This window comes from Lytechinus pictus, chromosome 17 (assembly GCF_037042905.1).
Source record: "Lytechinus pictus isolate F3 Inbred chromosome 17, Lp3.0, whole genome shotgun sequence".
NCBI classification, from domain to species: Eukaryota; Metazoa; Echinodermata; class Echinoidea; order Temnopleuroida; family Toxopneustidae; genus Lytechinus; species Lytechinus pictus.
In genome coordinates, this window is record NC_087261.1 from 26,455,580 (window position 1) to 26,483,579 (window position 28,000).

The 28,000-nt window shown below is 37.9% G+C and overlaps 3 protein-coding genes across 3 annotated transcripts; 2 read left to right on the forward strand and 1 right to left on the reverse strand.

Annotated features, from left to right (window-relative positions):
- Positions 1-209: 209 nt before the first annotated feature.
- Positions 210-5,738, forward strand: LOC129279918 (thialysine N-epsilon-acetyltransferase-like). Its single transcript, XM_054915980.2, has 5 exons — positions 210-1,042; positions 1,781-1,924; positions 2,547-2,726; positions 3,317-3,357; positions 3,956-5,738. The coding sequence occupies exons 1-5, from the start codon at positions 778-780 to the stop codon at positions 4,181-4,183; spliced, it is 858 nt and encodes a 285-aa protein (XP_054771955.2). The 5' UTR covers positions 210-777; the 3' UTR covers positions 4,184-5,738.
- A 1,000-nt stretch (positions 5,739-6,738) lies between these two features.
- On the forward strand, positions 6,739-13,933 carry LOC129281053 (actin-15B-like). The gene is made up of 5 exons (XM_054917043.2): positions 6,739-6,929; positions 8,314-8,482; positions 11,116-11,352; positions 11,928-12,165; positions 12,651-13,933. Exons 2-5 carry the CDS (start codon positions 8,345-8,347, stop codon positions 13,178-13,180), a joined length of 1,143 nt encoding a protein of 380 aa, XP_054773018.2. The 5' UTR covers positions 6,739-6,929; positions 8,314-8,344; the 3' UTR covers positions 13,181-13,933.
- A 575-nt stretch (positions 13,934-14,508) lies between these two features.
- On the reverse strand, positions 14,509-23,084 carry LOC135157170 (actin-5-like). The gene is made up of 5 exons (XM_064112000.1): positions 22,570-23,084; positions 19,560-19,716; positions 17,869-18,111; positions 16,698-16,944; positions 14,509-16,218 (listed from the first exon to the last, which is right to left on the reverse strand). The coding sequence occupies exons 2-5, from the start codon at positions 19,695-19,697 to the stop codon at positions 15,707-15,709; spliced, it is 1,140 nt and encodes a 379-aa protein (XP_063968070.1). The 5' UTR covers positions 19,698-19,716; positions 22,570-23,084; the 3' UTR covers positions 14,509-15,706.
- Between the last annotated feature and the right edge of the window lie 4,916 nt (positions 23,085-28,000).

The window sequence follows — 28,000 nt, forward strand, 5'->3', positions numbered from 1 at the left end:
CTATTTAACTTTGACAATAATTTTTGAGTAGATTTTTTCAGAGTGTATACACTCTAACTTTCTGAGATTATCTCAAATGGGTGTAGTTATGGTAACAAAACTACTAACATATTTTAATCAATTAATCACCTCTAATATATATTTAGATTCCTTCGAAGAATTCAAAGTCTACCCAATCAAATAATCAATTCATGATAAAACAAACAAGCTCTTCAAGACAGGCATTTCCTTGGTCTTTGTAAACGTTGACATATCACTTCAGCTTATGGAGGTGTGCTTGCGTATACCACCGATTTCATCGATTTTTAGGATCGGAAGTAAGTCTCGGAACTGTTGTTGCTCTCACCACGGTTACCGGATCCGAAGGTGCATAAAAGGCCAGGAATGTGCCGAAAAGGCTCAAATTTGTCACTATCCATTGTGAGGCGAAGACATACTCGGACTTTACAGGGTAAAGAAGAGAAGAGAGAAAGAACTAAACAAGAGCCATTCACGGACGATTCAAAACAGCGCTGTGTTTCATACTCGAATGCACTTCTTTACAAGATAGGAATTGTCCTCTTGGGCTTCGATCAATTTTGGAGAAGATTTTCAAAGCGACAAGCTAAGCGAAAGTGGTATTTGCGTCACAGTTTGTAAATCGTGCTAGTGTATACATTTCACTTCTATTATCAGAGGAGTTTGATATTCTCGAAAAGTTAAAACGCGCAAGCTTAGTTTTCACTTGACGATTAGGAACTTGATAACTTGATCCAGAGTCATCACTTAACCACCGGCATGCTAGGAAGAATTTCACAGCGCGCATTCTCCGTTTCGACCAGGCATTCTGCCAACCTGCTCGGGGTCGTTTCATCCGAGGCGACATCGACAGCGAGGACGGCCACGGGGCGCATCGGCAGGTGCTTGAGGAAATCGTTGCTGAGGAACTTTCCCGAGGATGACCTGCTCAGCTGTTTCAACAACATGGGTGTGCAAAAGAGGTTTCTTGGAATGTCCGCGATTAAAACCACACCAATTGCTTCTCAGCTCAAAGTATCAGAAGGTATGTAGGAATTTAGAATTTGTGATGAGATTGAGAAAATAGTATTTGTAGATAAGTTCAACTTTTAGGGGAAATTCTGCCCCGATTCGGCATTTCTTTAAATTGACGGTCTAATTAAGCTGCAATATCATAATCATAATGCATGTATTTGGTAATCGAGTCACTATCATTGTAAAGTTGTGATATTGTCTTGTTTCCCTGTGATGCCCATTGTAATAAGATTTGATTAATATTGTGGCATTTTTAATATAAAGGAATAGCTGACCTATAGAAATATATCGGAATTTCAAGCCACATCTATCCCAGTTATTTTTCTCTATAGGCCTATATATAATGAGTAAAAAAATATAAATATATAAAATCAAAAGAAATGAGGGGGCCCAATTTGGCGCCAGGGGAAAAATGTTGAAACCCTGAGCGAGCGGAACGAGCGAGCAAAAAAATACAATGACCTGTTTAAAATGAAAATCTTCTTTTGTGACAGATTTTGGCATAACATTAAGAAAATAACGTACCTTACCCATTTTCCTTTCCTCCTAAATTTCCATTTTCTTGGTCGTTGAACCTTTTAGGGGACAGCGTGGCACAAGCCCCCCACGCCAGTGAGGGCTATTTAGGAAATTAATTAAAAGTGATAAAGTAATATAGATTGCATAAAACATCGGTTAAACAAAATAATAACAAAAAAGAGAATATATAAATAATGATAGGCCTATTCGATCTTCCCATCTTAAACAGACGCCTACGAAGTCGATCCGGAGCTCGTAACACGGTACGTTGTCCGGCCCGCGGAGGTCGACGATTGCGGTGATGTCTTAAAACTGATTCGAGGCCTCGCAGAATGGGAGGGCACAATTGACCAAGTCGAGATCACGGAAGAAGGTATACTATTTCATTTTCTTTAATGTAGCAAATGTAGTAGCAGTATGTTATCGCCATGAAATTCATTTGTTTTATTTGTTTATATTAAATGGATATAGATTAGGTGATTACGACAGGAGTTGAATTAGTCAACTGCATTTGATGTGATTTGACTTCGTCATGTTCTGTTGCTGCCCATATCTGCCAATTTGTTGGAAACGTCCTTTAGCGCTTCACTCTTTTGGAGAGTGAAAACGTAATGAAAGAATACGAGTTTCACTTAAATTCGAATATAGATAGACATGATTAAATCTTGAAGTCATTCTTAAAGGAGTGGGCATTTGATAAAATTTCTCTCAAGATTACTTATTTCAATAAAATAGTTGAGAGCGTCATTTGCCTCTTTTTAGTAGAATGGATTACTAGTACAATTAAAGTTTATAATTTTTATATTGAATATAAAAATATAATAAATAATATTTAAAATAATATTTTGATATAAGTTTTTATGTTGGTCATATCCTCCGTCAGTACCATAACGTAACATCGATATAATAATGTCTATTATTGTGTCTGAAGATCGAATGTCAATTCTCCATGGTATATCATAATTCTAAAACTATTACTTGGTTTCCTTGAACAGATCTGAAAAAGGATGGCTTTGGATCTAACCCTTGCTACCAGTGTGTCCTGCTCGAGGCCTTTGAAGATGATGATGATGTCCACAGCATCATCGGCTATGCCATGTTCAGCGGGGGCTACTGCGCCTGGAAGGGGCGCACGATCACGTGGGAAGATCTTTTTATTCATCATGATTACAGAGGTAAGAAAAATAAATGAGAAACATTTTGGTTTGATGAAAACCACAACTTAATCATAATCCTGAGTATATTGATGGTCATCGTCATCATTACAATTATCAAGTATCATCATCATCATCATCATCACCACCATCACCACCACCACCACCATCATCATCATCATCATCACCATCATCATCATCATTATGATCATCATCATCATAATAATCATCATCATCTTCATCATCACCACCACCACCTTACCATCGTCATCATCACATCTACACCAGACCAGAACCACAACGAACGCCACCAAAACATAAAAATAATACCTGCCTAAATGTACAGTAGCCTACATGTAGTCTTTCTCATTTTTTTTAAATGTCGGCCTATTACTGTTTATTAGAATAGACACAAAATCGTGCCAATCAATGAATGGCTGATTAATTAATACTGTCAATAACTAATGACCCCCCCCCCAAAAAAAAGGGGGGGGGGGTGAGAATATACATGTATAAAGCCAACTTAAAAGTATACCAATGATAACAATTATCATAACATTGTATAGACATTGATAATAATTTTATATTTGAATTTGATCCTTTCTTATTAGGTAAAGGACTTGGTGCTGTATTACTACATGAAGTATGTAAGGTGAGTTTCATGATTTCATTTTTTTTTATAGTTTCTTCTGTCCCCCCCCCCCCCATTTAATATAGCTAAATCTATTCTATTCCTTTTAACTAATTGCTATAACCTAAAAATACAAAATCGAATTGTACATAGCAATTAGAAATCTCGTCAAATTATCAAATAATTACTGCAAGTTTATGATCGCATTATGTTAGAATAAAAAGGAAGAATTTACCAGTTTAATTTTTTTTGAATGTTTCATCCTTTTTGACCATTATTATATTTATATTTATTTATACTTATCATTTATTTTTCTTAATTATTGTGATGAAAACGATAAAAGTGAGGATGATGATGACGCTTATGTTGGTGATGATGATGGTGGTGATGATGATGTTGATGATGGTGATGGTGATGATGATGATGAACAGATGAATGATGATGATGATGATGGTGATGATGATGATGATGATGATGATAATGATGATGATGATACTAATACTTGATCATTATCGTATCGTTGTCATCTTCCATCTCCTCCCCTTCATCCTTGTTGTTGTTGTTGTTGCCATATTTTATCAGTGAAGTAACAAAAATCTTAATTCATTTCAATTTATAGATGGGCTACCTGGACGGTTGCAAGTACATCAGCGGCTACGTCGATTTCGAAAACGACCGAGCCAAACAGTGGTACGAGGACGTCGGTTTCGAAAACCAGACCCAGAAACATGGCTACAACATCATGTCCATGGCCGGCAAGTCGCTGCAACATTACGTCTTCGACCACAAACCCATTGAGAAACTCGGAAAGAGAGGAGTCCACGTGTCATCGCTTGTAACAAATTGAAAGAATGATTTGCTTTAATGTGATAATTTACATGTTTTATGACGTTAAGAGACATGGAGTATGGCATTATAATATGTAAGGCTTAATAAGTCAAGCCGTGCTCACGGCAAATGAGCTGCAGCACGTGTCAACCGCACGCCAATTCGCGGATACGTTGTGCTATCCACACGCTTATTCGTAGCAACGTTGTGCCAATCCTATGTGCCATATAACCACACGATTCGCTGCAACGTTGTGCCGAGCGCACGGTAATTCACAGCAACATTATGCCAACCACACGCGTATTCGCTGCAACAGTCGGTGCTAACCACATGCTGATTCGCTGCAACGTTGTGCCAACAGCACACAAATCCGCTTCAACATTTTGCCAACCACACAAAAGAAGCCTACAAGTACCAGTTTACTTATATTTGCGACTCATGAAGTAAAATTATAATATTTGTGTGTACTAAACAAAGACTTACAGCGTGCAATATGAATACGTTTTAATGATAGTCACAACTGGCACTATATTTCAAGATTTGTGTGCTAAAAGATCTTATTTTCTTTGAAACTTAATTGAATGGGGCGATATAATATACAGTTCTTGTTTGTAACGTAACGTTCTAAGAGTCTATTGTATTCTACTAGTATCAATGATATTTCTCTTTGCCAACGATTATGTGTATTCACACTATTCAGAATTATAATGTATTTATTATCTTTAGAAGAAGAAGAAGGTTAATTGAAGATGATTATGATGATGACGATGACGAAAAGGAAGATTATGAAAGAGACATAATGGCTGAATATCGCGTTATGGCTCCGCAGTCTATGGCAAAATACCGCAGTTAAGAATTCTGACAAATGTTGATATAACATGTATGTCGTCAACAACGAGAATGAAAAACACCCGCTGAAAAGTGAATTTCGAAATAACTTGATAAAGGAATGGCCGGAGTTCAAGAGAAAGGTCATTTCTCAAGGAGAATCGCGATTTGTTTAAACATTCCAAACTTGCAACGTCACAAGAAAACCATATTTTCTCACCGTATCTCTAGATCTGTAGCGTTTACATTCGGGGAGTTAACTTTGATTCTGCAAACATTCCTCAACATTTTTTCAAGTCATAAATGTATTCTGTCGGAAAACAAAACCTTGATATACTATTTATGTATTATGATATTTTTGTATGTATTTATATATTTATTTATATTCACAATATGTAGTTAGATAATCTAAAATGAGATTACTGTGTTTCACTTGTAAGTTCCAATTTAGCGTTAGACGATTGAAATGTATCCTTGTTCCATAAAGGAAAGATCACATTTTTATGGATTCCAGGAAGGAGACATATATGTAAAGCAAATATTCTCTTTAATTAGTTATAACTGTTTCGCACTGTTGAGAGAATAATACATGTATCCTTGATCTCTCGCTGTATCAATCAAATAATTTGATTCCAGAATAAATATAGGTCACTCTGCTTTCGAAACAACCACTTTTTATGTACAAAATCTTTAATTTCATAGATAGCTACTGTGTGTTGGATGATGATAAAACTAAATTAAAAATATACGCATATAAAGTTCGTATAAAGTCTATGGTTATTTACAGAATATCATAACGATTGATTGATTGATTGATTGATTGAACGATCGATTGGTTGATCGATTGATTTAGTTTGTTGATGGCGGCAAGAGGGATATAAGGAATGAGACACAAGATGAGCAAGAAAGGAAGAAAGAAAGAAATAGAAATAAAGAAATTAAGAAAGAAAGGAAGGGAGAAAGAAAGAAAAAAAAAGAAATAGAAAGAAAGAAATTAAGAAAGAAAGGAAGAAAGAAAGAAAGAAAGGAAGAAAGAAAGAACGAAAGAAATAGAAAGAAAGAAGTTAAGAAAGGAAGAAAGAAAGAAAGAAAGAAAAGAAAGGGAGAGGGGGAGGGGGAGAGGTGAAAAAATGGGTGGGGTGGAGAGGGCCGGCACGAGTACACATTCATTCAGCTCTATTCTTGTCATGGTAAATTGCCACTTGGTCTACCGGATCCGCTCTGTTCCGTTTGGTCTACTCCCAGTTGGTCTAAATGGCAGGCCGGTGGTGCCATTAGGGGGGGGGGGTCGACCGCCCCTATCATTTTTCAAGCATATGCATTTACTAGTAAACAAAAAAAGGAATAGGGGAAATAGAAGAACGGAGGAGGGCATTACAAAAGAATTGTCTGGGTCATAAATACCCCTATAATTCAATTGAGAAAAATATTACGTCACCTTTATCGTCTCCCCCCCCCCCATCAAAGTATCTTGGAACCGCCCCTGTAATTACCTAAATATTCTACAACCAGTTCCTCTCCTTGCAAATTTAGCTCATTTTAATTTTGTCTAATTTCTAGTAAGGCAGCCTATCAATTTCGTCAAATTTCCTCTTGATCTAACACGATTTATTCTATTGATTAGTTGAACTGGGTATGAACCAACTTTTCCATTTGACAAATGCACGTACATAATAAGACCATTATGATCACCCTTGTTCCACCGCGTCTTTAAAATACTCGTTGCAGTCTGGAAAAATACTATACCCGGAATAAAAAACAACAATCGTCTGCTGCATGATTGTTTGTTGTCTGTGGGATTTTACTGAATTCAAATCCCTTCCGATCCACAGCATAGTTACGTGAAAGCTATTTTGTGAACAAGGTGAGCTGTAAAATTACAAAGATCTGTGGACGTGAGACCAATATCTCAACCCATCTTTTGCAGCTATAGCAAGGTAAGAATACGATTAGATAGTATTTTGACATAAAATGTATGTCATCTGTGGCTGTGGACACACATTACGAGTGCTCATCATCTACCCTGCATACAATTTTTAATACGTTAGTTGACATGTCGCTACTGCAGAGGACACGCCCACCTTTAGTCTAGCTCTCAGGCTGAGCGAATAGTAAATTGTTCATAGTTCAAACTGCCGACCTCTGATAATACCAATAACATTGATGATAAAAGAATGACTCGTCGGAACCGCGAAACTTTCTCGTAAATCACAACAGGGAATGGTTATAAGGATGGGGGGGGGGGGGGGCTGGAGCATGCAAGAAATAACAATAAAGAGTATATTTTATGTATCAATACTTAACATTGTTTCATATATTTGTATCATGAAATATAAGGCATTTCTGTTTCATAATTTTACCGAAGACAACGTGATTATGCGACTTCATATGTTCAATCAGTTCCCTAACATATAAATTTTAATGACATTAAGCGAAATGATATGACATATTGGACCAGCCCTATGTTTGTGATTTATTCAAAAGAAGTTTTTGTTGGGATGGATTTGCCTTAACTCTGTTATCTCTTTTCACTTCTTCTTTTTCCCCAATTGTTATTCTTTGAATATTCTTCCATTTCCCCTTCTTCTTCGTCCCCTCCTTTTATTCTTCTTCTTGTCATGAGGGGCAAAAAAGCTGACAAGCCCCACCCCCTCAAAAATATTTACATAAATCATAGGTCATTAACACTTCACCGTCTAAAGTTTTCAGACACCGATGGACGCGAAAAAGCGATGAAATAAATTTGATAAGGGTCTACCGGTGCTTCAATATTTTATGTTAAAGCTTAAAAAAAAATTTTGTTTAGGCCCTTTCTATATTGTACATTATGTTGTACGGATTAAAATGAACGTTCAAAGCCCCCCTTTTTTTTGGGGGGGGGGGTAGGGAGGGGGGGGGGGGCTTGTAACCTTGGCTCCGTCTTACAAAGAGTTACGATTGATCCGATCATCCAAAAGTATATAGAAATCCATCAACATCATAATGCTTTCTTCATGAAGTTTGTACAATGTCTGTTGTAAACAAAAAGGAGCACGCTGAATTTTCAAGAAAAAAATGAATATAATGTAAATAAAATATTTTGAACAAACATAAATTTTAGATGTTGACGTTGCTGGCAATTCATAGTTGTGATTGATTGGATCAATCGTAACTCTCTGTAAGGCGGGGCCCTGGTGTTAATTTAGTTTGGTTTAGTTTAGTTTACTCCAACGATGTTGTAGGACTAAGCCTGTTCATCGATCAAAGTAAAATGTATCTCTACTTCATGGTGTTGAATTGAATTAAATACATTGTGCATCCTTGATACCAATATATGAACAGTGTCCCTTACTGAGACGACTTGGCCGTCGACATGGCGTCAACAGAGGACGATGATAAAGAAGCCCTGGTCATTGATCACGGATCGTTCGAAATACAAGCGGGGTTCGCCGAGGAAGACGCACCGCGCACCGTTTTCCAGACCCTCGTCGGAAGACCACGACATAAACATGTAATAGTTTTTATTTTATCAGGGGGGGGGGAGGGGGTGTATTTGAGCGTGAAAAGGGAGGGGCAGGGATAGGTGTATATTATCAGTATTCGAGTTATCCTAGTATATATGGGGCGTGAACAATTTTTAAAATGTGGGAGGTGGGTGAGGGGGTACCAACACAAATCACAATTGGATGGTAATTTGCCCAACTTTACTTGAAAGTGGGAATTCCGCAGCTTCTTTATAATGATATAAAGAAACGCGTTGGATATCTTTGCATTTATTATAGTATGAATATTTAAACGATTATTTGTACATTCTCAAAACAATCTATAAACAATAAATTAATATACCTAATACATAGGTGGGCACTTAATAGATCTCTAAAATAATTAGAAATTTCTCAAGAAAAGGATAAGTATCTTGTCGCTAAAACACAGGAAAACCCTGATGCTGAATATCTACACTCTAAAAACACTTAGTAAAATTTTACCAAATATTATATTGGGCTATTTCAACTTAACATTGCGTAAAATTTACAATAAATGGTGTGGTCCTCTATGTACACCGGTTAACACCACAGTTTTTGCTGTGTACCAACCCCATATACGTTTAAATGGCCACACCCAGAGAGTGTGTCATCAATGTTTTTCGTCTGACTATAGTTCTGAAAATATCAAGAGGGGGGGGGGCATGATTTTAGCAAACTGATTTATTGACTTTGTAAATAAATGTCTTCTAAACTTTTAATTTTCCATCAGCCTGATGGTCTGTCTTTATTAACTTTGTAAACAATGTCTTCTAAACTTTTCTCAATCAATTTGCTGGTCTGTATTTGAAGAGCTCACTTGCAAAAGGGGTTAGGTCCATTTTTCATCAAATTTGATTTTTTCTTTGGTCTCAATGTATAGATTTTTAGTAGCTCTATAAGATGATACCAAAGAAAAGTTGAAATTCCCATTAAAAAGTGATCTAAAATGGCAAAGAAAAATCACTTTTTTTTCAAAAGGGGTTAGGTCCACACATAATTTTTTTGGAAAAGAATATTTAAAAAAATATGAAGACAGGTAAATTTCTTTTATACCCAATTTTATGTTCTCATGGTAGGGTATCATGAAAATTTATTTTCGCATAAGAATATTGCAATATGGGAGAATAAAAAAAATAATTTTCTTGGAGTGGACCTAACCCCTTTTGCAAACAAAATCTTTTGAAGAGCTCATTTTTCAAAAGGGGTTAGGTCCATCATTCATATATTGTGTTGTTTTTTGTCTCAAAACCTCTTAATTTTTGGTTGCTCTGATGAAAACAAAGAAATTTTGAAATTCACATGAAAACGTGATTTAAAGTGGCAAAGAAAAATAACTTTTTAATCAAAATAGATTGGATTCATTTCAGTTTACTTGCAAAAGGGGTTAGGTCCACAATGATAATTTTTTAAAGAATATATAGAAAAAAATTGAAGACACATGTAGATTTCTTTTATACCCAATTTTATATTCACATGCAGGGGCGTCGATCCATTTTTCAGATTGGGGGGGGGGGGGCAAAATCATTAATCAACCTTCCAAAGGCACTCGATCACACAAAACAAACAAACAAACTCACACACACATATGCCTATATATATATATATATATATATATATATATGACTCAGCCTGCGCCTGCAATATGCTTTTTTATTATTATTATGATGGTGATGCTGTTTTGTGCGCGGTTCCATGACTACCACAATCATGAATGTTATTATTTCAGTTCTTGTCTCTGTGAGCTTTATTGTATCCCTGAGGAAGACGTATGTTTAACGTCGAAAATTTGGAATTCAAAATAAACTGTTGGAACAAAGTACAATGCATTACCACTTTGCCTCATTAATATATGACTCATGAGATAGAGACACATATCTCACCAACAAATTAATGCGAGCGCGAAGCGCGAGCTGAAATTTCTTTATATTCTGACCTGAAAGCTTGATATTCTAAGCATATTTGGGTACTAATGATTAAGATGGGTATCTAAAAAACAATAGATGCGAGCGCGAAGCGCGAGCTGAAAAGTTTGATATTTCGATCTGAAAAAAATTGAGTTTAATGGACGTTTTTAATAAAAAACAAGATATATATCCAACAAAATATTATTGCAAATCGAAGTGGGAGTTCTTTTGAGGTCTAGAACTGAAAACGGGACATTCTATTCACCTATTTAATCATGAAAAGTATGGGTTTTTGCTACAGAAATGATGCGACCGCGAGCTAAAAATTTGTTATATTCCAATCTGAAAAGCGGACATTTTGAGCACGATTTTAGATAAAGAACGAGTTGTGTATTTCAATCTCGCTTGCTGATTTCTGTGTAACATTACAATCTTATTTTATTTTTTGCACATGCGGAATTATTGGGGGGGGGGGGGCAAAACGATATGTTTGCCCCCCCCCCCAATATTTTTATTGGTGGGGCGATCGCCCCCCCCCCCTGCCCCCCCAGGATCGACGCCTCTGTTCACATGATAGGGTAGTACATCATGACAATTTAGTTTCTCATAAGAATATTGCAGTAAGTGAGAATAAAAAACATGGTTTTTCTCGGAATGGTCGAAAGTGGACCTAACTTTGTAAATAAATGTCTTCTGAACTTTTAATTTTGACTGAGATCGCTGGTCTGTCCAGTGCTTTGGCTGACAGCTACGTCGGGGACGAGGCCCAGAGGAAGCGAGGAGTTCTGACACTTACTTACCCGATAGAGCGAGGTATCGTTACGAAGTGGGATGACATGGAAGCTGTATGGAGTCATACTTTTTCCGAATTGAAATTCAACCCCCAAGAAGAGCGAGCCGTGCTCTCACAAACCCCCAATAATCCAAAGCCGAACAAAGAGAAAACGGCAGAGGTAAAGTTATAAAAAAAACTTTAATTTCTTATGGGCGTCAATTCAAGGAGGGGGGGGGGGGCACGCCTTTATTGTTTAAGGAAAATATGATTTATTGTAAGTTTCCTATTTTTGGACAACTTGTCTTTCCATTCGATGTTGGGACCCACCCCATTTTATCTTAATAATCTTCCATTTGGTAGATTGATCCCATCATTTCAAACTATTGATACAAAAAAATTAGATTTGGTTTTAATGATATTTGTCGACGTTTCCAAGAAAGAAAAGCCAACAAATGAGAAAATAACAACCCAAATATGTCGATGACATTTTAATTTTAATTTTACTGAAACCTATATGTAGGCCTATATAAAATGATTTCTTAACCATTTAACATTTTGACATTTTAATAACGTTTTATAACAATATAGCTTATTATTATTATGACAATTTAATAACATTTTTTGCTGCGAGCTGGGATTAGTTTTCGTCTAAACTCCTCATGGTTCGTCATTGTAATTCTCGTTTTCGCATTATATTAGAACCGAAGAAGCTAATCCTGTGAAAACACAACCCATTCAATCATTTTTTGGCAGATATTTTTTGAGAAGTTCCAAAGCCCTGCAATCTGTCTCGCAAATCAGGCGGCTCTCGCCCTCTATTCCTCTGGCAAGACGTGTGGACTCATCGTGGATTCCGGACATGGCGTCACCCATGTTGTGCCGATCCACCAAGGGAACCCACTCCCTCCTACAATTCTTCAAATGGACCTCGCCGGCAGGGACTTGGATGAAGCACTATTCTATCATCTTGTCAGTGAACATGGATACAGTGGTAAGGGAGACCGCGACTGTATGTCTGAGAAAAAGTGTCTTTGTAGTAATTAAAGAAGGCAAATCCAAGCTTGGTTTATATTAATTTGTTAAAGACATTTAAGAAACATTAAGTTTGTAGATCAGGGCCCCGTTGCATAAAAGTTATTTTTATGGTAACTTTGTCATCCGATGGTAACTAGGGCTACCATGGCAACGCTGATCAACTGCCAATCAGAATCAAGGATTCCATGCAAATTACCATTGCATGGAAAAGTTACCATAATCAGGGGCCGCGGAACGGTTTTCAAAGTGGGGGGGGGGGGCTGACCATGCAAAAAATCACAATTTTATGGTAATTTTTACGTGTTTGTATATGGTTTTGGAAAAAAGTGGGGGGGGGGGGGCTGAAGCACCCCCCAGCCCCCCCCCCCCCCGCTTCCGCGGCCCCTGATAATGATATGCATATGCGAATCGTTTATCTTTATAACTTTCTTTCTCTTACAGGAAGATTATCTGATCTCCGTGGCGTCAAGGAGAAGCTTTGTTACGTTGCGCTCGATCCTGACAACGAAAGCCAAGCCAGTACAGCAACGTATTCATCCAGTCAGAACACCTATGAGCTACCGAGTGGAGAGACAATCACCATCGATCATGCAGAGCGCTTCAGGATCCCGGAAGCTCTGTTCAAGCCAAGCATAATCAAGAAAGACTTCTTGGGTATCCACGAGATGGCCTACAACAGCATCAGTGGCCTTGAAGGCGATGTCCGCAAGGACCTTCTAAGGTTGGTCTACCTTGTGGGAGGTTCTACCTTGTTTCCTGGATTCAAGGAGAGAATGAAGCAGGAACTGACAGTCTTGGCTCCCCCGTCCATGAAGGTGCATGTCGTCGCTCCTGCCGAGAGGAAATACTCCGTTTGGATTGGAGGTTCCATTTTTGCTTCTAAGAGACCAGATCATGATGAATCGCATTGGGTTTGCAAGCAGGAGTACGAGGAGATTGGGCCGGATGTGGTCCAACGGAAATACCTTTAGACAGTATCTGCAGAGGCATTTCTCTAACCTGATAGCTCCCTTTCTTGCTTTATTCTATGAGGCGAAATGTTTGAATGTCCGTCATAAATATCAAGACAAGTGAAGATGACGATTATGGTTTTCAAAGAATATATGTGCAACTTGTTTGTCTAATTCTATTTTGTTCACTGGAAATATGTCGTTACCAACACTTTATGTGGCAATATAATAGATAATGCACATGTTTTATTACATGAATAAATTCTTATATACTTTGAATATTCAAATACTGATAATAATTCTAATATTCTTGTTGACATTTCTTTGACAAGTATATCCTAGGATGAACATGAATATGAACGTGGTACCATCTAAGTTTCAGGAGTTAGTCCATTTTATTACTGATAATCATTTCGTAAAAACAGTTTATTTATCAACAGTTATTTCCATGAATATATTCACATTATGCATTTTTTGCTTGGACGGTTCTCTATCATTCTGTAAACTGTTCAAGTGTTTTTGAAATAAATCTCAGACCAAATTGTGAATCCAGTCTTTTCAATTTATTGTTATGCCGATGGGAAAGGGAATTATATAGAATGCATTTGCTAGTTCTTAAACAAAGGCAGATTATTGGGAAGGTATGTAGCTACCATATTTCAAGCAATACTTTGTACTGATTCTTAAATCATGTAGATTTTAGCCTGCTGCGCATTTCTATAAGATCTGTTTATACCTGGATAGACTTTCCGGATGAAAGCCTGTATTAATTTGGATTATAGTCTGTTTTAATATATTACCAACTCCATTATGCAACGCCCATCCGAGGGGGGCCCGTTTCACAAAGCGTTACAACTATATGGCAACTTTGATTATGATTGGCTACTGAGACATGTCAACATGGTATTTGCCATCAAATTCTTTGGCAAAGTTATACAACAGTTGCAAGTCCTTAATGAAGCCGAACCCTGATCTTCTTTCTCTCTCTCTTCCTAATTTCATGTGACCCTCTTTAAACCTCCATTTTCAGAAGAAACCTCCCTCTCTTCGCAGTCAAACACTAGTCTGCTGTGCAAAGCCTCAGTTCACTCGAGTTAAGCGGTCTGAATGTGCAGCCTACAATACCATGTGTACTAAAGGCCCTCTCGCTCGTTCATCAAAGTTTCAATCAGGGTCTGTGCCTGAAGACTCGCCATACCCCCTTCTCTCCCGCTCTTTCTTTCTCTCTCCCCCTCCACCGCATATATCCCTACCCATTTCTCTCTCTCTCTCTCTCTCTCTATCTCTCTCTCTTTTAATGAAGAAGTATATGTACATCAGACTTGAACACAAACATTATGAACACGCAAAAGAATATTTTGGATCAAAATTTATTCCTAAATATATAAATTTCTATGTAAATATTAAGGTCGTAGAAAATAATGTTCAAATGGAAAATTTGGGTATTTTGACATTGAAACTTATTAAGGGTGCAATAATGATCTATCCCTGACAAAGTTTGTAAGTATATGGTACTCCTACGAAATGAGTTATAATCAAGAATGGGACACTTCTCTTACAATATCAACTATTTGTTATCTCTGTAGTCACTGTAGTGAGTGTATTATACACTTCCAAAATCTAGAGTGTCCTCCGAGAGGACCACATATACACATGACCATCAGGTGTTAAAGATACTCCCATGAGGTTTGAACAAAACACCAAACACCAAGTGTTAAAATCACTAACAGAATGTGGTATAATAACACCGATTTGCAAAGTACTAACAGTCAACACTGGTGTAAAGTACCCCATGTGGTTTGAACACAACACCAAATATTGCTAAAATCCCTTACAGAGTGTGACATAATAACACCGATTGGTATACACCATTAGCGCTGGTGTTGAAATTCTCTATGGGGGATTTGAACATAACAAAGGTGCTAAAAATGATATCACAGAATGTGATATTATTACATTGATTGGTATTTAAATAACACCATGAGTTCAACCAACACCATGAATTCAAACCTGGTGTAAACTATTTCTTGGTATGGTCCTCTTTAATCACTTGTGGTGGAGTTTAACACCAGGTTTTGCAGTGTAACTCTTCAGTGATTACAAATCAATGAGAGAAATACAGCCTATGTCAAATGTAAGCCTATTATTATTTAAAAGGTCAGTTGTGTCTATTACTAAAAACTACCAATTTTTCATACCACGATTTCTAATGAACTTAATTATCAATATTACTCATCCAGTCCAAAGTTGACCTGTTAGCCAGGAGAGGTTACACGTCACGGACATCACGCTGGAAGTATGGAGGACAACAGTCATAATTGTATAGGTATATGATCAAGGGCTAGTTAATGTTCTGGCCGATTGTAAAACCTATATACTTTCATACCGTATCTAATATCCAATGGACCTCCTCATCAAGCCCATGCAGGGTTGGCCTATTAGGTCAGGCTAGGTTATGCCATATTTTTCCCATCAAAGATGTCCACGCACGCTACAATAGAGCCAAAATGGTGGACCACTTCATCGACCTGTCAAGAACAAGTTCTGCTAGTTTGTACATTTTTCATGTACGACACTCGGTCCGTGTTCCTCATACTCCGCCTTTGTAATCCAAACCTCCTTGAATGTAGTGAGTGAGCCGAGGATGGACCCTCCGATCCAGACCGAATACTTCCTTTCCGGTGGGGCAATAACCCTACACCTTGCCTTCGAAGGCAACATGGAGGACAGTTCTTTCTGGAGTCTTTCCTGGAGTCCAGGAAACATCGTGGAGCCCCCGACGAGGATGATGTTGCAGTAGAGGTTCAGCCGGAGATCGATGTCGCATTTCATGAGGGTGTCGTAGACGAGTTGCTGAATGCTGGCGTGGTCGAGATCAGCCAGAGAGGGTTGGAAGAGGATTTCTGGAACGCGGAAGAGCTCGTTGCCGAGGGTGATATCATGAAGATCTGGGAGCGTATATGTTTTAGTCGTTGCGGTTGACCCGAGTGTCTCTTTATCGAAATCCGGCGCGACGTAGCAAAGGCTTTCCTTGATCTCCCGGACAATTTCTCTTTCAGCTGTGGACACGAGAGGGATAACAAAAATAACAAATTGAAAATCGGAGAACACGAGAGTATGAATGAATATCTCTTTTGAAATGAAAGTGCTAATGAAACTAATATTGTTTCATGATGGTGATAACAAAGAAGTCGAGGATGCTGATGTGATGATGATGATGGTGATGCTGCTGCTGCTGCTGATGATGATGAAAATGATGATGGCGGTGATGATGAAAATGATGGTGGTGGTGATTATGATGATGATGATGATGATGAAAATGATGATGGTGATGATGATTGATTGTGATGATAAGGATGATGATGATGATGATAATGGTAAATTAATAACGAAAAGGATGGTGATGAATAATTGAACATTATGAAAAGATTACCAAGATGAAATGAGGATGATGCTTATGGTAATCATGACAATCACGACGAAGGAAGACTTCACACATAATTCACCATATAAGAATACAACTGGAAAACATTCTTACCCGTCGTCACGAAGGAATAACCCCTATCATTCAACATCTTCATCATGATTTGGGTGAGGTCGCGGCCACCGAAGTTGACCTGGTGGATGGCCGGGGTGATGATGTAGCCTTCTGATATCGGCACGACACTGATGACCCCGTCGCCGATGTCCAACATGACAGCCATCGTGCGCCCCGCCGCGCAGTGGGACAAGACGCCATGTGTGCAGATGTGGAACGCTCTGGCGCCAAACTTCTCGAACACAATCTGACGGTGATGAAATCGAAAAAAAAATGGAATAAGCTAATATTGACACAATGTTTCAAGAAGAAATATTGAAAAAATGGAAGCAAGTGAAGCATATGATAACGTGGATTGTTGAAAAAAAAAAAAAAAGGTGGAAATAACTAAAATAAATCAGAAAAGTAAATAGAAAAAAGATAACCACGATAACGAAATGTTTCAGAGCAAGGCAAAACAGAAATTCAAAATCCAGAAAGTACAGTTGAAGGTTGAGCTACATGTACATTGTGGTGCAGGGGCGGTGGCAGGGAATTTTGATGGTGGTGGGGGAGGGGGTCGTTACAAGACAACCTACGTTTTTTAATCAATTGAGTTACAGGGATCACACGAATGTTGTTCTTTCTTCTCACTTCCCTTTTCTTCTTCCTTTTCTTATTCTTTTCTCTTTTTTCATTACTAGAATAAAAAATCACGAGGGCAACCGTCCCTCTCCCCCGCCCCCACCCTGTAGTACCGCCCTTATAGTGATGGCTATGGCCCATATTCTGAAGTCAGGTTTAACTTAGACTCGGGTTTAAAGTTGAGGTTTAAGTATGGGAAGCCAAAAGTATCAAAATTTTTATTAAGTTTTAAGTTTCTTATGTTTACTGTGCTCTTTCCTGATTCATCGATGGTGAAGACAATCATCTATTTATACTTCCTAGACAATTATGAATGATTTGAGAGCCAAATGAGCTGAAATATGATATCTCTACCGTTAGTGATTTATGTAACAATTGGCTCGCCATACTTAAACCACAACTTTAAACCTGAGTTTAAGTTAAACCCGACTTCAGAATACGGGCCTATATGTCATTATGAAAGATGCATTATGCATTACATAAAAGACGAGAAGAGAAAGGATTATACAAAAGGACAACATGAGACAGGAGAAGACAAGCAGTATACCTGAGTCGTTTTTTCTCGACTAGCCTTTGTACTCTTGGGGACATCGGTGAAAAAGACTGGGCACTCGGCGGGGTCGACGCGGAGCTCATTGTAGAAGGTATGATGCCAGATCTTCTCCATATCGTCCCAGTTCGTGACGATGCCGTGCTCGATTGGGTATCTCAGGCTGAGCAGACCCCTCATTCTCTGAGCCTCGTCCCCGACAAAATGATCTCGGGTGAACATCGAATGAGGTACGAGTTTCTGCGGAGAGTTTCAGAACTCGGTAAAATTATCTAAAATGAATTTCGCCAAAGGGCGGTATAAGTAAAGAGTATTTTGGTATGGGAGGGGTGGGGGGGGGGGGGCAAGCGACCTAAAAATATTTATAGAATGAACTATGTTGGTAATAAAAAGTTACACGATCTCTCTCTCTCTCTCCTTTTTCCTCTTTCTCCTTTCCATCCATGTCTTTCTCTTCTTCTTCTTCTTTTCCCCGTAAGTCCTTTTCTTTGTTAATTACCTGAAAACTCATGGGGGTGCCCCATACCCCATGTAGCGCTGTCCCTGTCAAATACCGTAATATACATGTCAATTTATTTAATAACTTTCATATAAGTATACACTCCTTCCAATTTTAATCTTCGAAATCGTAATGTAGTCCAAACTCTATTTCTTTAACTTGACATATTTCTCCCGGGGGGGGGGGGGGGGGGGGGGCACTTACATTGACGAGTGGATAGGCCTACCATGCGCGACCCAAAAACACGTAAAAATGATGTCTTTTTCAAGATAGGGCAGGTTACGTACGTAACGTAATAAGGGTGTCAAAAATATTGAAAAAAGGGTATCTATTTCTCTAGGAAAGCTACGTGTTTATGGTCAGATTTGCGAGGGTATAAAAAAGACTAAAATATTTTATTAGGGATGTACTTTTTGAGTTTTTGCCCCGTCAACACTACGTGTTGAGTCCGATATGCGCGAGGCGTGGGATGTTGGGCCGTATACCCAACGATGTAGTAAAGGTAAAACCGACGTCCGTGACATAACTAAAATATCGCTGTACTTGTTTAGGGGTTCAGTTCAGGGAATACTTGCCAAGAGTATCGTTTTGTTCCCAATATTTGTTAAGGGTAGGTGGCACACGCCAATACTTGTTAAGGGGTGCATTTTCAGAATATGGAAAATACGTGTTTAGGGTGCTTTTCGAGACCCCATGGTCGCGCATGGTATCCACCCGTCAATGGAAGTGGCCCCCGGGATATTTCTAAATGTATACCTTTGGCCAATCAAAGCTAGTATCATCGAAAGTATAGACCTGGGGACCGTTTCAAAAAAGTTGTCAGCACTGACAGGTTATCTTTCTCTGATAGTTACCATAGTAACTGAGCCAATCAAAATCAAGGATTTCACTGATACTGTCAGCGCTGACAAGTTAGTCAAGAGCTGACAATTTTCATGAAACGTCCCCCTGGGGTCCGTTTCATGAAAGTTGTCAGCACTGACAAGTTCTCTTTCTCCGACAGTTATTACCATAGCAACAGTCAGAAACCAGTGCTTCTTGGCCAATCAAAACCGAGGATTCCACTGAAAAGTCAGCACCGAACATTTAGTCAGTGCTGACAACTTTTATGAAACACGTATCCCCTAGTATATCAGTAACCTGCCGCCCATTTTCATAACAATAATTAAAAAAAAAGCAGGTATTTTACCTGGTACTTGGGGCGTCCGATCATCGCTGGGAATACACATCGTGGTGCGTCGTCCCCCGCGAACCCTGCTTTGATTGACCCCGATCCGTTGTCGACCACGATGACGGAATCGTCTTCGTCTGATTCAGACATCGTCATGAAGTGGTCATTATCTTTTCTGTAAATTAATATTGAATAACAATTTCAGGATGCTATCTTACTAATTAAAAAGATATTTCGTGAAAATAATAGAGTTTGAATGACAAATTTGCTCATGAGAAAATCAGCTGGAATTATTGGAATCACTGACCCTTTGTTCCATTTACACAATATGTCCATGACCGGTAGACCTATGTGTGAATACTATCAGTCCCCGCTAAACGTACCCACCCCCCCCCCGAAAAAAAATGTTGACTGAGGGGCCAGGATATAAATATAGCGCAAAGATTCTTGAACGTGGAAGCTTTTTGGGGAGATCTTGTTTTTATTTCCATTTCCCCTCCATTTTTTTTTAGTGGACGTGGGCCTTTTTTTGAGGGGGGTCGAGTTCCCCAAGCATACCCATCTAATAAATACGCGAGTGCTAATTTGGAATAAATCCTGACAGTGCTGATAAACTTATAAACAAGGGTAGAGAAAGGGATCTATGTAAATGACGAATATCTTGTACATTTTTTTACGATCGAGGCGACCAAGTGCTTGCAACTTATAAAAAAAGAATAATCATATATCGAATGCAATATACTACTATATACTACTACTATACTACTACTACTACCAGTGGCGTACCGTGGGTAACAGCATTGGGGGGGGGGGGCACCAGCAAAATTTTTGAGTTACTTATACAGTGCGTCCCATAAAAAACGAAACCGAGATTTATCATAACTTAATCACAAATACAATAGACAAATGACCTACCATTGTAAAGCTTATAATCTCCTCTTTCATCTAAAATTACTTAAATAATTTCTCATCCACGCATGAGTGAGCAAAACAATTTGAAGAGGGGATACCAAAAAGTCATTTGGCGGGCTGTATCTGGGTTTCAAAAAGAAAATCATATTTCTAAAAAGTTCAATATCTGCTCTTTAATTTGATACCTCAATTACTGAAAATGGTCAAAAAATAACAAAGTTCTGGTTATTTGAAATATGGCTTGAATTTCAATAATTTCATAAAATGAAGAGGTTCTACAGGCTAGCGTTCAAACTCACTTGACACTCCGTTTTGTTGACGATCAGCCATGCATTAAGTCTTTTGTTAACCATGCGATAGCTTCTGTGGGAAACCGGTGAAAACACCTTTATTTAATGAAATTATGGAAATGAAAGCATTATTTTGATTGAACAGAACTTTTTTACTTCTTGACCATTTTTTGTGATTAAGGTATCAAATAAAAGAGCAGATATTGAACTTTTTAGAAATGTGATTTTCATCTAATGCGAGTGCCAAGCGCTGATTTTGTTACAATTACACCTAAAGACATACTTTTTGTAGTAATGAGTATCATACGCATCTCACTAGTCAAATATTGCTAGCGCGAAGCGCGAGCTGAAAATTTAGGAAATTCAGACCTGAAGAGGGGCATTCTAATTAAGGCTTGTTTGAAGGAATCCACGTAAGCCATGCGTATTTCACTGACCAAATGATGTGAGTGCAAGCTGAATTTTTTTGATATTCAGATCAGAAGGGACATTTCAAGGACTGATTTTAGGAATTCATTCAAGAGCAGACATATCTCACTAATCCACTAATGCGGACGTAAGCACGAACAGGAAATGTTTTATATTAAGACCTTAAAATGATATGTCACTGCATAAAACAATAATAATTCGAAGTGCGTGGAAATATATTTGGTGTATATTGACTTGAAAACGGGAGGTTTTAGTACAACAGGATTATATATCTCGTTAAACAGACAATGTGAGCACCAGGAACAATGAAGACATAGGCCCTGAGCAAATTGTATTTCATAAAGTTATGATATTTGTTTATTTTTATGTAATAAAACATAACATAATTGTAATATAATATATAACATAAAAACCAATAATTTCTTCTTTCTCCAATTTTCTCCCTCTTTTTCTCTTTCCCCATTTTTTTTTTTTGGGGGGGGGGCGAGCCGATGGGGGAGGGGGGGGGGGCGTGCCCCCCATAGTTATGCCACTGACTACTACTACTACTACTACTACTACTACTACTACTACTATATACTACTACAACTACTACTCCGGGGGGGGGGCATGCACTTCCATTGACGATCGAGTGGATACCATGCGCGACCATGAGGTCTCGAAAAGCACCCTAAACACGTATTTTCCATATTCTGAAAATGCACCCCTTAACAAGTATTGGCGTCTGTAACCCTACCCTTAACAATTACTGGAAACAAAACGATCGATAGGTACTCTTGGCAAGTATTCCCTGAAATGAACCCCTAAACAAGTACGTATTTTATTGTTGTGTCACGGGACCGTCGGTCGTCGGAAGTTTACCTTTACACACCATTTGGTTTAGCATGGCCCCACCTTCCACACCTCGCGCAAATCGGACTCTAATCACATCCTTTATAAAACATTTTGTTTTTATCATCCCCGCAAATTTGACCCTAAACACGTAGCTTACCTAGCGAAATAGATACCCTTTTTTCATTATTTTTGTGTTTTTGACACCTTTATTACGTTACGTACGTAAGTAACGTGCCCTATCTTGAAAAAGACATCTTTTTACGTGTTTTTTTTTTGGTCGCGCATGGTATCCACTCGTCAATGCACGTGCCCCCCCCCCCCCCCCGGGCTACTACTATACTAACAGCTGACTATTTACTACTACTATTTACTACTACGACTATACTGTTACTAAAGAGGTCTACATGCTGCTGTTGCGCACGATACTGCTACTACTACAACCCGATACAACCACCACCACTCCTACTCTACTGCCATATATACTTCTACTACTCCTCCTAATCTCAGACCTTGACCACGCCCCTTTATTGAGAGAAATATATACCTGTAACATACATACTTACATGACTCTCTCTCGTACATCCAGTCATATCAGCTTGCCCAGCAGAGAAAATATATTTGTACCTACATGTACATATTGAAGGCCGATTAAGAAAAAAGCAGCAGAAGACGGCAGAAGACACGGTCAGAGTAGATCAACGAGCTGTATATATATTAAGAAACAAAGCTATAGTGCATATACAACTGTACGTATTCAGGCACAATGCACGGCGACCATTACATTACATGGCGGTGCATGAAGGGATCCGAGACGGGATTACCGATTAGAACTGCGGTATATATACACTAGCTTTTGCCGGTAGCATTTGTATTCAGTAGAGCAACTCGTAACCATTTTCCAGGGAGTTGGGGAGTTGAGTTGACTCCCCAATCTCTATACATTCTCTCTACAAGCAGAAACGCAGTCAATCATGGAGCTGAGGTGTTCGAAACATCCCGGATATACATCGGCATGACTGATCCATGATTGTGTACAGCTAGCTGCCAGCATATTGATCATATTGCGGCTAACAAAATGAATGGCAATTGTGGCATAACTATATAATTATATTACTCATATCCAACCAGGGGCGGATCCAGGATTTTCCAAAAGGGGACATTTTCTATAGGAAAATTGCCCGGGGGGGCCACTTACATTGACGAGTGGATACCATGCGCGACCAAAAAAACACGTAAAAGGGATGTCTTTTTCAAGATAGGGCACGTACGTTACGTACGTAACGTGATAAGGGTGTCAAAAACACAAAAATAATGAAAAAAGGGTATATTTCGCTAGGAAAGCTACGTGTTTAGGGTCATATTTGGGGGAATGATAAGACAAAATTAAAATGTTTTATAAAGGATGTCCTTTTTGCCCCAACACTACGTGTTTAGAGTCCGATTTGCGCGAGGTGTGGAAGCTGGGGCCGTACTAAACCAAATGGTGTGTAAACTGTTAAGGTATAAACCGACGACCGATGGACTCGTGACATAACAATCAAATATCGCTGTACTTGTTTAGGGGTTCATTTCAGGGAATACTTGCCAAGAGTATCGTTTTGTTTCCAATACTTGTTAAGGGTAGGGTTTCAGACGCCAATACTTGTTAAGGGGTGCATTTTCAGAATTTGGAAAATACGTGTTTAGGGTGCTTTTCGAGACCCCTTGGTCGCGCATGGTATCCACTCGTCAATGGAAGTGGCCCCCCGGGGAAAATTGAGTGGGGGAGAAGTATTACAACCAATTGAGGGCAGAATTATAATAATAATAATATAAGTATATTTACTTGGTACTTGGTAGGAATCCTCCAAAAGACGCCATAAAGGTGTTTAAACTGGAGGAAGCCACTTCAGTTCTGAAAATTGTTCTCCCAGCGGGCCCTGCAATTATTATTACCCCGGCTTTAGCTGGGCTGCCTATATGTGCTCAAGCATTCAAGGAATTAATCCTACCAGGTACCCATTCACATCACCTGGGTCGAGTGCAGCAAAGTGTGGATAAATTTTTTGCTGAAGGAAATTACGCAATGGCTGCATCCCATTGAATTCGAACCTACGACCCTATGTTTCAAAGTCAGAAGACTAATCCAATGGGCCACAACGCTCTGCAATCTTTACATACTTCAATTTTATCAAAATACTCCATGCAAGCGGTATAAATCTAGTCTTTCACTTCAGACTGCATGCAAATTATGCACAAAATATACAGGCAGACCTAGGATTTTCATGTTTTGTGCCTGCAAACTTGGGTAGGAGGTTAATTTTGGTGCCCGAGGGCAGATGTACATGTCTCCACTTTCTCTTTCCATTACATGAAATCGTAATAATTTCATATTTTCATACCTGTGTGTATTTTATGTCTCCCTTGAAGTTGCAGCAATGACCCTATCATACATAATATTAAATTAGTTATAGTCAATCAATTTTTTTCATTCTTGGGGAGAAATTGTCAAAAAAAACACAATTTTATATATTTATATGCAAAATAATAAGTGGGTATGACATTCTGTTTGCTCATTATTGCATCATGAAGGCATATGTAGATAACTATACACTCTAAAAATATTGGGTAAAGTGTTCCATGAGGGTAATTAAGTGTCCAACAAACATTAGGCATTTCTTTTGGGCATTTTTATTTATCCAGTGTGATAAAAATGTTGCCAATTCTAAAGTAATTGCTGCATATTTTTTAACCTTATACTGGACAATATGCTTCCCGCATTATACTGCTCCAAATTGGTTGGGCACATAATTACCCTCGTGCTGGTTAAAATTTTACCCAATACTTTTTTACAGTGTATTTAAGGTCAAGTCCACCCCGGGAATATTGTTGATCCGAATCGAAAGAGAAAAGTCAAACATAAAGCAAGCATAACGCTGAAAATTTTATCAAAATAGAAAGCAAAATAAGAAAGTTATGACTTAAAGTTTTGCTTATTTTTCACAAAACAGTTATACAACTCAGTGACATGCAAATGAGAGAGTTGATAATGTCCCTCACTCACTATTTCTTTTTTTTCTCTCTTTCTTTCTTTATTTATTCAAATCAATATTTTTCGGGAATGGACTTGACTTTTACTTAATGTTTGATTGACTTTAACTCTTCGAATCATCAAGTTTAATTTCATCCTGGATTAGCCCTTAGCTTAGGCTTAACCGATTAGCAAGCTGTTCTATCAACTCTTTTCTGATATCTCTTATCAGCTCTGATGTACTCGTCACGTGAACATGAACGTTTTTTTTTCTGAAAAAAGAGACATAATTTAAGTTGTCTCAGTTGGAAAGAATATATTATGAATAGAGGTAATCATCATGTGATTTCAGAGAATAAAGTGGCCTTTATAGGTCCTCCCATGAAGATTTGTAATGCCCCATATAGCGCTAGCAAACTTGACAATGCAATTTCAAAATGACCTATACATTTTGACATTTTGGGGGTTCTGTAGGCTTACTTGTGATCCCCCTCCCCCGGGCCAATCATCACATACGGCTGCAATGACCGGCCTCGCCAGAAACTTCAAAAAGTGAGGAAAATACACAAAATACATGCAGCTACATGTAGTATATACTTATAAATTTACAAAGAAATATTCCAATGCATCTTGTTACAATAACTATGAAAGTTTTCTAAGGCATAAAATAAAATAAATCATTATAGAACCCCCACCCCCCCCCCCAATTAAAAACAAAAACTATTAAAGGGGAATCCAACCCAAATAAAAACTTTTTTTTATAAGAAAAAGAAAAATCAGACAAGTTGATAGGTGAAAGTTTGAACAATATTGGACAAACAACAAGAAAGTTATGAATTTGTAAAAGTTTGAAATATTGGTAATCACTATACCCATGGAGACTTCAAATTGGCCGCATATGGGATGTCATAGTGATGTAAGGCAAGGACTACTCTTCCATGTACTCCAATACATATTATGGCTAAAATGTCATTTTCCCCAAAAGTTTTATTTCAAATTATATTTTTCTTTCATGAGGACATAAAACAATATACTACCTGGGTTATATTTAGATTACTGCCCCAGGGGAATGGGTACTAAGGAGAAAACCACAAATCCCTGTCGATACCAACATTTTATGTGGCAATATTAATGAAGATAATGTACATGTTTTATGAATTATACATGAATAAATTCTTAAATTCTTTGAATATTCAAATACGGATAATAATTCTTATATTCTTGTTGACATTTCTTTGACAAGTATATCCTATAGGATGAACATGAATATGAACGTGGTACCATCTAAGTTTCAGGGTTACTCCACTTTATTACTGATAAATACTTCGTCAAAACAGTTTATTTATCAACCGTTATTTACAGTAATTTTATATTCAACATTTGTTACGAAATTTCATTGATTTGTCTGTATTATCGATTATATTGAATATGTATTGTTACTTTGATGATATTTTGAAAAAATTGTTGAATAAAATCTAAATCTAAATCTAAATCTACATTATACATTCTTGCTTGGTTTCGTCTCATTCTGTTTGTTTGTTTATTGTTTGTTTATTTATTTTCCGATTATTAAAAAAGAACAATACATAAATATATATAACATAAAAACATACCATAAATCTAAATGACATTAATAGAAATAAACAAAATGAATTGCAAATGAATAGATAGAATAAAATAATCGAAAGGATTGCCCATTTCAGAGTTATTGAGATAAATTACGGTTGTTTTGGAAATAAATATAAAACCAAATTGTGAATCCAGTCTTTATTGTTATGCCGATGGGAAAGGGAATTATATAGAATGCATTTGCTAGTTCTTAAATAAAGGCAGATTATTGGGAAGATATTTAGCTACCATATTTCAAGCAATGCTTTGTACTGATTCTTAAATCATGTAGATTTTAGCCTGCATGCTGCGCATTTCTATAAGATCTGTTTTACTAAACTCCATTAAAGTAATAGTTACATTATTTTCCAAAGGTGCAACGCCCCATCTGATGGGGCCCGTTTCACAAAGCGTTACAACTATGGCAACTTTGATTATGATTGGCTACTGAGACATGTCAACATGGTATTTGCCATCAAATTCTTTGGCAAAGTTATACAACAGTTGCAAGTCCATAATGAAGCCGAACCCCGATCTTCTTTCTCTCTCTCTCTCTTCCTAATTTCATGTGACCCTCTTTAAAGGGGAATCCAACCCAAATAAAAACTTGTTTTTATAAGAAGAAGAAAAATGAGACAAGTTGATAGGTGAAAGTTTGAACAATATTGGACAAACAACAAGAAAGTTATGATTTTTTTAAAGTTGTAAATATTGGTAATCACTATACCCATGGAGACTTCAAATTGGCCGCATATGGGATGTCATAGTGATGTAAGGCAAGGACTACTCTTCCATGTACTCCAATACATATTGTGGCTAAAATGTCATTTTCCCAAAAAGTTTTATTTCAAATTATATTTTTCTTTCATATGAGGACATAAAAATATACTACCTGGATTATATTTAGATTACTGCCCCAGGGGAATGGGTACTTAGCAGAAAACCACAAATCCCTGATAATAAAGTACATGGCCTATGGGAAAGTTGTCCTTGCCCCTTGTCATAATTTACTTACCCAGTTGCCAATTTGAAATCTACATACTATTAGTGATCTCAATTTAAAAGCAGCTATAACTTTCTTATTCCTTGTCCGATTTCTTTCAAACTTTCGCCATTCTGTTCAATTTATTTTTCTCCTTCCCAACACAACATTTTATGGCAAAGGCTGGATTCCCCTTTAAACCTCAAATTTCAGAAGAAACCACCCTCTCTTCGCAGTCAAACACTAGTCTGCTGTGCAAAGCCTCAGTTCACTCGAGTTAAGCGGTCTGAATGTGCAGCCTACAATACCATGTGTACTAAAGGCCATCTCGCTCGTTAATCAAAGTTTCAATCAGGGTCTGTGCCTGCAGACTCGTCGCTCTCCCTTCTCTCCC

Coding starts and splice junctions, on each gene's coding strand:
- LOC129279918 (XM_054915980.2), top strand. CDS start 778: ATGCTAGGAAGAATTTCACAGCGCGCATTCTCCGTTTCGACCAGGCAT. Junction 1,925..2,546: donor AGTCGAGATCACGGAAGAAG/GTATACTATTTC, acceptor TTCCTTGAACAG/ATCTGAAAAAGGATGGCTTT. Junction 3,358..3,955: donor TACTACATGAAGTATGTAAG/GTGAGTTTCATG, acceptor TTCAATTTATAG/ATGGGCTACCTGGACGGTTG.
- LOC135157170 (XM_064112000.1), bottom strand. CDS start 19,697: ATGACGATGTCTGAATCAGACGAAGACGATTCCGTCATCGTGGTCGAC. Junction 18,112..19,559: donor TCGGACGCCCCAAGTACCAG/GTAAAATACCTG, acceptor AACTCTCCGCAG/AAACTCGTACCTCATTCGAT. Junction 16,219..16,697: donor TTATTCCTTCGTGACGACGG/GTAAGAATGTTT, acceptor TCGTGTCCACAG/CTGAAAGAGAAATTGTCCGG.
- LOC129281053 (XM_054917043.2), top strand. CDS start 8,345: ATGGCGTCAACAGAGGACGATGATAAAGAAGCCCTGGTCATTGATCAC. Junction 11,353..11,927: donor ACAAAGAGAAAACGGCAGAG/GTAAAGTTATAA, acceptor ATTTTTTGGCAG/ATATTTTTTGAGAAGTTCCA. Junction 12,166..12,650: donor CAGTGAACATGGATACAGTG/GTAAGGGAGACC, acceptor TTTCTCTTACAG/GAAGATTATCTGATCTCCGT.